The sequence below is a fragment of the Enhydra lutris genome, unplaced genomic scaffold, assembly GCF_002288905.1.
Source record: "Enhydra lutris kenyoni isolate GAN:26980312 unplaced genomic scaffold, ASM228890v2 scaffoldscaffold2, whole genome shotgun sequence".
Taxonomy (NCBI): domain Eukaryota; kingdom Metazoa; phylum Chordata; class Mammalia; order Carnivora; family Mustelidae; genus Enhydra; species Enhydra lutris.
In genome coordinates this window covers 34,049,194-34,059,649 of record NW_019154086.1, presented here as the reverse complement: position 1 = coordinate 34,059,649, position 10,456 = coordinate 34,049,194, and the positions used below count along the sequence as shown (strand labels likewise).

Below are 10,456 nucleotides of genomic sequence, written 5' to 3'. Positions count from 1 at the left end.
AATATCATTCTTCTGCTTTTGCTATTCTTTTCTTTCCTCTAAAGGAATCGTCGGCTACTGTGTATTTATGTTTCAAGTGCACCTACTCTGCTTATCCAAAAAAGAAGAGAAAAGGAAGAAAAAGGCAAAGGGGATGTCTGACAAACTGCAATTGGCAAAAATGAAGGAGAGTGAATAAAACAAATAAGAAATAAATATAATAAATAATAAAGTAGGAAATAATTTTCTTGGAATAAGAGAGATTAAGGCTTATTTTGTTTTTGTTTTTGTTTTTTTATTTATTTGACAGACAGAGATCACAAGTAAGCAGAGAGGCAGACAGAGAGAGAGGAAGGGAAGCAGGCTCCCGGATGAGTAGAGAGCCCAATGTGGGGTTCTATCCCAGGACCCTGAGATCATGACCTGAGCTGAAGGCAGAGGCTTAACCCACTGAGCCACCCAGGCACCCCAGATTAAGTTTTATTTAATTACAAGATCGATAGATGGCTATTACTTGAAAATGTTGTATCTGTGCACAGGGATCTCTCCTCTAGAATCTATCCTTGGAATGTCCTCAGCTCTACCAGGCTTGGTAAGTCATAAGGAGTTTTCTTAGACATTTTAAAACTCCATGGAATTTATCACTTTTCCCAGACACAGGGGGTAATAAACAGCTTTCTTTAAAGGTTTTTATTAAATTTCACGTCCTCAGAGGTATTAGGAAAGCAGTATTTCTCAGCTTTGACATCAGTGTAGGTCTCAGGGTGGGAGGAGGCATTGAGTGTGGGCTGAGATGTAAGATGTAAGGCTGAGCAGTCATGCCATCAATGGTGTTAAGGAACTGTTAACTCAGGCTCTTCTTCTCGAATAATTATATCTGTACTTTGATAGATGGTAAACTGAAGACTTCAGAAACTTAAAAACGTGTAAGATTCTATGCCTTGTAAAATTTATATGCAATCACCTATTTGGGCCTATCATAGATCACCCGTCACTTCTTTGAGAATTCCAATCCAGCTTCAATTGCTTCAACAACATCTTTCGAGTTCAAACGTAGAACACCAACACTGTGTATTTGTGAATATTGTAGGGAGAAATAATTACCCACTTGATGCATATTTATTAGTTGCCTATGTTGAACTATAGTCTATAAGTCAGAAAGATAAGAAATGGATTTACCCATAAAGGGCTTAAATTTAATACAGAAAATAAAATTCACATATATGAAAATATTAGTGGACAGATACTATGATGTATTGTGACATTAATTCATGTAATTAAAAAATACAGTGTAATATTACATAATAAAGTGCTGATCTTTTGCTGCAGCAAGAAAACTTACCAGTATAAGCTATGGTGGACCAGTGTCTGTAGGTTTTCCGGGAGTAATGCCCACATACACACATATGTTATAAGAGTGTTTTCCAAACTTCCGTGATAATAAAAATCGCCTGGAGAATTAATTGATTTTTTTAAATAGACTTTCTCCAGACCTACCAAAATGAGCTCTTAGAGAAGCAGCTTAATGAATCTGTATTTTTAATAAATGACTCCATCCATTCAGATCAGGCAGCTTTAGAAAACACTGCCGTCCTCTCAACAATCCCCTGAGAATATTATTATCCCTCTTTTATAGTTGTGAAAACTAAGGTTAGAGAGATTAATTAGCTATTCAAAGGACTTCCGAGTTAGGATAAAACAATCTGACTTCCAAAACTTTTGTTCTCTTTACTGCACTAAGCGTTCTTTGTTCTCTGAGAAAATGATCAGGGTGGATATGGAAACGTGGAAATAAAATACTTATTATAGAAAAATTCATTTCTATGGGTGCTTAAAAACATTACCTTCTGTGTTCAAGTGCCGGAGAAAAGAATATGGAGCCCTGGAAATCAGAAAGTGCGAATTGATCTCGCCCCTCCATTCTACACAAAGGCGGCATGCCTAGTTCTGTACCTGGCTTTTTTCACGCAACACTCTGACCTGGAGATGACATCACATCAATATACAGAGACCCCCTTCATTCCTTTCCACAGCGGCCCAAGTAGCACATTATGTGGGGAGAACCCAGTTTAGTCCCTCAGTCTCCTGTGAATGGGCACTTGGCTTGTTTCCAGGCTTTTGCTGGGATACATTATGCCTTAATGAATAGGCTTGAGCATATGCCATTTTGCATTTTTACCAGTGTCTATCTGTGGGAATGACAATAGTCTGAGAAGAGGGATAGCTGGGTCAGAAGTTAAATGCATATTTAATTTGGATAGATACTGTCAAACACCCCTAAAAATGCTGCACCATTTTAATTTCTAAAGACCGTTATATGAGATGCTTTAGTCCCCACAGCCTTACCAACATATATATTATTAAACATCTTACTTTTTCCCAGCTGAGAGGTGAGCCATGGTTCTCCAGTGCAGGTTCAATGACAGTTCTTTTATTATGAGCAAGAGGTAAAGGGCAGGGGCGCCTGGGTGGCTCAGAGGGTTAAAGCCTCCGCCTTCGGCTCAGGATATGATCCCGGAGTCCTGGGATGGAGCCCCGCATCGGCCTCTCTCCTAGGCAGGGAGTCTGCTTCCCCCTCTCTGCCTGCTTCTCTGCCTACTTGTGATCTCTGTCTGTCCAATAAATAAATAAAATCTTAAAAAAAAAAAAAAGGTAAAGGGCAAGTTTATATTTACATCTTGTTTTCTGTGAACTATCTTTTCTTATCTCCAGCTCATTTTTTTTTCTATAGTTTTTTTGGGGGTGAGAGGGGATAACCTAAAAAAAATTTAACATAATTTAATTTACCAAACTTCTCCCTATTGGTTAAGCATTTTTAGTCACAGTTTGGAACTTTTTCCAACCCCCAGGTTTCTTATCGTTTTTATTCATAGATGGAATCTTTTAAAAGTTCTGGAAGAGATTCTTATGCACACCAAAATACCAGTTTACAAATCCAAGTTTATGAAGTGATGTGAAACATTGCAGTTATTTGCATGAGAAACATTTAATCATCTGTCATGTTTGTGCTTTTCTTAATTCTTCTAAATGATGTCCCTCTGAAGTCTTCTTGCCTGCATGATAAAATATTCCATTAGTGAAACAGAAAAGATTTATTTCCGGAGTAAGGTAGGGTCTTTCTGAACAAACATATTCAATTACTGAAAACTTTACCTTTCTAAGAGAAGACAACATAAACCATTATGATACAGCCCACAATCCAGCCGATCAAGAGAAGAATAGGGACCAGAAGGCGGGATGATGGAGACTCTGCTTAAAATTTAAAAAGAAAAGAAATAAAGGAAAGAAAGAAAACAGACTAGGTAGGTCATTTTGGTATTGTATCTTCTGAATTAAGAGAATGAAAGGAATCTGAAAATATCAAGAGAAAAACATACACGCTCGAGTCATTCCCAGACAGGATTATTATCTCCTGTTCTACAAAGGGTACATGGGAGTCAGCTGGCTATTTGAAACAGAAGACCTGTGGTGTTCAAACCGTAGGTCTTCCTTTTACAGTTATGTGACCTTGGGCCATTCTGAATTTGGACTTCCCTGTTTGTAGAGATAATAAAACTTGTGATATCTACCTCCCCGAGTTGTTGTGAGGATCAAATACTATTATATGTGTGTTTAATGTATACAAAACACATTCCTGCATTTGTCCAACAACACAGAGAGCAGCTGTTTACAGAGAAACAATGGAAAACTACTCTTGAGGTAATTCCTCTAAACTAAATAATCGTAACACAGGGAAAGGTGTCAAAAATTCTTCTTCGTCTTGATAATCTGATAAATCTTGATACTGACTTTAATCATCAGTATAATTGGAAAAGAAAAGCATTATACCATATATGATCATTCTCAACTAAAGAAAGAGATTCTATTTTGTTAACATGTTCAATAGAGCAACCAACACTGATCCAACCCACAGAGAAGACATTAAGACAACCTTTGCTCCTGTGTTTTCTATCTGTACCCTTATCTGAAGAAAGCAATTTTAAAAATTACCATTTTTTAATATTCATTGCACACACACACACATCACACACACAAAAATAAAGATGAGCACAGAAAGACATCATATAGAATTAATGTCTCCATGTTAAGGACTCACATATATTCTTAATCGAAAAGCACAATTAGGTTGTATGCCATCAGCTAACAAAGAGAACACATATTCTTAGCAATTGAGTGCCTATTACAATTTCCATCACTTTAAAATGTGAAGTTTTTTTTAAGTGCTATTAAAACAAAATCATCAGGAAAAGAGACACTTCTAAAATTAGGAGGCACTCTTATAAAAGCAAACTTTGTGCAGTTAAGAAGAATTTTAATAGTTTAAATCTGTGTTTCCGAAAATGGTGGAATATCTCCTAACTCTTACAAACTCAATGGTTTTTCCTTGTTTCTCCATCTTGCTGTGACCTTGAACAAAGCATTAACCACTAAATGGAAAAATCTTTCTCTTTACCTGCCATGTAGTATTTCTTTAAGGATAAAACGAACATTATGATATGCCCTTTACTCTCATTTGGACGGAAGACTTTTTATGAGTTAAGGTGCCACTATAGCGGAAGTACATAGCAGTGCTTTTTTTGAACTGTTCATATATATGACTTAGTATTTTTCCCAATTTCAGAGAACTTAAAAATTAATACTCATATTAGAATGGACCATTTATAAATATCTTATACAAGAATATTTTAATGTAATTCTAAAATTCACATAAAATAAAGACTTAAAAGTACATAAGTATATGTCTCATTATTTATTACTCTTTGTAAAACAATAGAATTGATTGTGGGTTTTTTTTTTTTTCTTTTTTTGAGAGAGAGAGAGTAGAGAGGGGGGCAGAGGAAGAGGGAGAGAAAGAATCCCTAGCAGGGTCCAAACCCAGTGCAGAGCCAGACGCGGGGCTTCACCTGGACTTCCACCTGGCGCTCAGTCTCACGACCCCGAGATCATGAGCCTGAGATCATGACCTGAGCTGAAATCAAGAGGCTGATGCTTAACCGACTAAGTCACCCAGACACCCCAATTGACTGTGCATTTTCACACTCAAATTATACCTGCATTTGTGTTCTTTTAACACAAATATTTTAAGTTTTGTCGTAATCTGTAGCATCATTTTGAAATTGGAATATATGGGATACTGAGTGACTCAAGTTGGTTAAGTGTTGGACTCGTGGTGTCCGCTCAGGTCATGATCTCAGGGTCGTGAGATTGAGCCCCCCTTCGGGCTCCACGCCCAATGTGGAGTCTGCTTGAGAGTCTTTCCCCTCCCTCTCCTGGCCGCTCTGTTCCTCCCCCTGCTTTCTCTCCCTCACTCTCAATCTCTCTCAAATAAATAAAAGCTTAAAAAAAAAAAAAACAGGAATATATAAGAACACAACATACTTCGCATAGGTCACTTACATTATAGTGCAAACAAGCACAAAACCTCTTTTTAAATATGAAGAGTGATTTCAAAATGCTCCTCTCTGTCCAATCCTGAGCCTGCCCAAAGGGTTATATCTGGAAGTATCCTTAAGGGCACTATGCTCCGAAACAAGACTGTCTGCATCAGAACCTGGCACCACCACTTTCTAGTATGTGATCAGAGAAATGACTATACTTGGCTATGCCTCAGTTTCCTTATCTGTAAAGCAGAAATGATGATAATACCCTATATCTCCTGAGATTATTGTCTGAATTAAAAGCAACAATTCCTGGAGGTATTTAAAAAGTTTTTTTTTTTTTTTTTGGATACCGTATATATTCAGCCCCTTTTGTCATATTAGATTCAATCATTTTTCTTAAATATAATACATATTTTAAAAGCAGAAAAAAAAGAAATTCAGATATGAAGCATATTGGAAATGACTAAGCCCATTTTATTTATTTCATTTCAGGTGCAGGAAACAAGTCCAGAGAGGTGGATGGACTTCCCCACGTTCTTACAGCTGTTCAGTAGCAGATCTGACAAAGAAGTCAGATGTCCTTAATTCTGGTCCCACAGACCACAATACCTCCAATCTAGCACAACCCCAGAGAGTATCTGGCTTCTAACTCATCTTTTGAAGAAAAGTCATGAACAAATTAAGCTCTTCTCTATGATCCTTTTAAAAGCACACATAACATATAGACATAGTCTATAAATTGTACACCCAATGCATTTTTTTGTAGCCATGCTAACGTAGGTGGTTAGTGCCCCTTTCACAGTGATACCACATTCTTCAGAATAACTGAGAAATACTTAATACTGGGGAATGTAATCTAAACCAGGGAGCTGGGACCTTTTCTTGCCAAGAGGGTCTGATGCCTTAAATCTTACCTTTTTCAGCCATTCTTCCTGTTGCTGGGTGCGTTGGTCGGGCCACGCTCACCTCCTCGTCGTTGTCATCCAGCGTCTCTTTGAACTTTAAATAGAGAGATATCTGAAGAGTATGGCAGCTGCCGTTCTCCTGACTGCCAATTGTCTGCGGAGTGATGTAAGGTGTTGGAGAACAGAGCTCTTCTGGCTCTTTATCCTGTTATTGTGGAAGAAACTAGTGGCTACAAAAGCTAAAGTCAAAAAGCTGAGCTATCCTAGACCAGAGATGGGCAGATGTGTAATTCACCCAATGACTTCAGACGACATGGAGGAAATGTTTAAGGAAAGGGGTACACAGAGGGGAAAATGACATTGCAATTAGACAAGTTCTATCAAAGAGGGAGGGTGATCTACTCGGGGAAAAAACACTTTGGAGTTGGAGAGACCTGGCTTCAAATTCCAACTCTATTTCTGTAATGAAGGCCAAGTTGCTCAACCTGGGCATCAGTCACTTTAATTTTAAAATGAGGATAGTGAAATATATCCCCAGTAGAGGTGTTGTAAAGATAAAATAAAAAAGCTGTGTGAAATACAGATGTTTATTACATTTCGGGATGCAAAAGAGAAAATAAATTAAGTGGTGCCCCTTACTCTGAACCATTCTAAAAACAGAACATTTTAATACAAATGTACCAGAAACTAAAACAACAAAAGGCTGGGGTATTGCCTAGAATTTTCAGAGAGCAGCCATAAGCTTGTTTTTATTAGCAATGTATAAAAATAGGACATTCCATTTTTCAAAGTCCAACCTGATTTATATAACATGACCTAGACTGTGCTCTAGATTCTCACTGGAATAACTTTAATTTTTGGGTCTGCATGGAAAAGTTTTGCAAAATGACCTTGTGACAAACTGCCCAAAATGTCCACCACGAGATGAAGGGTGTCCTCGTCTGAAAGATAAGACTTGCCCGATCGAGTACATTTCCACAGAGTTCCAAGAAGAAACTACATATGAACACATCACACCCACTGATCAGAATCCACTAATGGTTCCCCATCTCCTAGAAAATAAAAGTCTGAACTCCTCCCTAAGATACCTAAAACACCTCATCTTTCTACTTTCCCATTTGCAGTGATGCCTCAGTCACAGTGAATCCCCGGTATATGAATTCAGGATGCTACTACCTACATGGGCAAGAACATTTGATTTTCTACCTCAAGTCATATACCTACCGATTAGACATGCAGCCAATAATCTGGTATGTTTACTGAATGATTACACACACCATGTTTATGCTATGTCACTTACTTTTTTTAAAAAAAGATTTTATTTATTTGAGAGAGAGAGAGAGCACAAGCAGGGGGAGCAGCAGGCAGGGAAAGGGAGAAGCAGGCTCCCCGCTGAGCAGGGAGGCTGATGTGGGGTCTCAATATCAGGAGCCCGGGATCATGACATGAGCCACACACAGACCACCCACGTGCCCCTGTTATGTCATTTAAATCAAGTTGCCATCTCTCTCTTTCTCTATATACAATTTATTTTTTATTTTTATTTTTTATTAACATATAATGTTACAATTTAATATTTTTTAAAAACAACTGGCTATACCAAATAAGAAGAGAGACTATGTTCTATGTAACAAAATCCCTGCTAAAGTCCATATTTTTTTCAATACTAAATAATTATGCTTTTTAAAAAAGGTTAGTTGGCACAAGATAAACATAGTGGGGAAAAATGGCGATTGATTGATCTCACTTAAATACTGTATTTTTTTAACTAAATAGATTCGAATGAATACACTATCTTAAGCTACACACACACAAAAAAGATATTAAAAAGAAGCAGTGGGTTACCCCCCACAAAGAACAAATATATATCTATACTAATGTAAAACAATTTTCCCAAAATAGCTGAAAAGAGGATGTATGAAATGTTTTACACTACAATTGTCCTCAGCTTTCTTTTTTGACATAAAATTGACTATTATTAACACTATTGTTATCAATTGAATTTTGAGGAGGAATTATTTTATAACTCCTTTTTTTTGTTGTTGTTTTTGTTTTCTACAGAAAGTGAGAGAGAGAAAGAGAAAAAAGAAGAAAAACTAACTCAATGAACATGAATTGCCCAGACCTCAGAAAAGGGTTCAATCTAGAATCTCATCTCTTTGGTATCCCTTCAGTTAATTAAAAAAACAAACAAACAAACAAAAACAAACAAAAAACAAACAAAAAAACTATAATATTTATTCAGGAAAAATGTTTTATTCATTAATAGACTAAATTCACCTTGAACTCACAAATGCAAGGCCCATATTTGAACATTTTCTAATCTTCCTCTTAGGGCATACCATTTAGGAACCTTTTATACTTCTACTTTGCATACTTTCTTCAAGAGTTAGTTCTCAAATCCCTTATTATCAAAGTGACATTAGATTCTTCTAGGGTACTTAAGCTTAAAAAGTCAACTATTTCACTCTTTATTCAAGATAAATCAGAATTCTTCATTTTTCTCACATTTTTAAACTGTTACTGTCTGGAATTATAGTAGCTAAATCTGCACATGATAGATTTAATAGATAAGTTCCTCTTAAGACATAAACTTACCCAAACTGACTCAAAAGGAAATAGAAAATTTGAATAGACTTGAAACAAGTGAAAGCAATTGAAGACATAATCAAAAAATGTTTCACAAAACAAAGTTTTGGAACAGGAAGCTTCACTGGCAAATTCTACCAAATATTTAAAGTTAACACCAATACTTCAAAAGCTCTTTCCAAAAATAGAAAAGGAGGGAAGACTTTCCAACTCATTCTATGAGGCCAGTATGACCTCAAAACCAAAGTCAAAGATACTATAAGAAAAAAAACTACATACCAATCTCTCTAATGAATACAGGTCCAAAAATTCTCAACAATAAACTAATAAACCAATTCCAGCAACATACAAAAAGAATTATATACCATGACCAAGTGGGATTTAACCCAGGAATGAAAAGTCAGCACAACAGTCAAATGCCAATTAATGTAGCACACCATACTGATAACATCTTAAAAAACCAAAAACCACATGATCAACTCAGTAGATGCAGAAAAAGCATTTGACAAAATCCAGCACTGATTCAAGACAAAACACTCAACGAATTAGGTACCAAAGGGAACTTCTTCAACCTCTTCATAAAGGGAGTCTCCAGAAAACTCACAGCTAGCATCATATTTAGAGGGGAAGCATCCACTCTTTTGCCACTAACATCATGAACAAAACAAGAATGTTTACTCTTACACTTTGATACAATTTTGTACTGGAGGTTGTAGCCAGGAAAATCAGGCAAGAAGATGACATAAAAGTCATCCATATTGAAAAAGAAGAATTAAGTTATCTTTATTTGCAATGTGACATGATTATTAATATTATATATAATATAATATTATATTTATTATATAATATATAATCATTTAATTAATTGATATATTTAGTTATAAACAATATAATTATAAATATAATTTTAAATATAATATAAATATAATTTTAAATATAAATATATATAATATATTTTATATATATATTCCTAAAGAACCCCCTCCACACACACAAGAAAAAACCCCTGCTAGAAAAAATAACATGCAAGAATCAGTTGTAATTCTACACAGTGGCAATGAACAGTTTGAAAAATAAAGTAAGAAAAAAATGACATTTACAATAGCATCAAAAAGAAGAAAATACTTGAGAATAAAATTAATCGAAGATGTACAAGCCTTGTAACTAAAGACTAACAAAACATTGCTGAAGGAAATTAAAGATGATCTAAATAAATGGAAAGACATTCTGTGTTCACAAATTGAAAAATTAATATTGTTAAAGAGGGCAATACTACTCAAGACAATCTACAGATGCAGTGTATTTCTATCAAAATACTACTGGCCTTTTTGCAGAAATGGAAAAATCTAATCTTAAAATTCATATGGAATTGCAAGGGACCCTGAATAATCAGAACAATCTTGAAAAGGAAATACAAGGGACTTACACTTACTGATTTCAAAACATCCTACAAACTACAGTAAGTAAGAATGGTGGTATAAGCACAAGGACAGGCATACAGATGAAAGTAATAGAACTGAGCATCCAGAAATAAATCCATACATTTATGGTCAATTGATTTTCAACAGGGGTGCCAAAGAATAGTCTTTTCAATAAATGCTG

The 10,456-nt window shown here is 35.7% G+C and overlaps 1 protein-coding gene across 1 annotated transcript; it reads right to left on the bottom strand.

The window, feature by feature from the left end:
* Nucleotides 1–2,908: 2,908 nt before the first annotated feature.
* LOC111147105 (sarcoplasmic/endoplasmic reticulum calcium ATPase regulator DWORF-like) lies at nucleotides 2,909–3,496 on the bottom strand. The gene is made up of 3 exons (XM_022503004.1): nucleotides 3,487–3,496; nucleotides 3,133–3,228; nucleotides 2,909–3,032 (listed from the first exon to the last, which is right to left on the bottom strand). The coding sequence occupies exons 1-2, from the start codon at nucleotides 3,494–3,496 to the stop codon at nucleotides 3,137–3,139; spliced, it is 102 nt and encodes a 33-aa protein (XP_022358712.1). The 3' UTR covers nucleotides 2,909–3,032; nucleotides 3,133–3,136.
* Nucleotides 3,497–10,456: the final 6,960 nt, after the last annotated feature.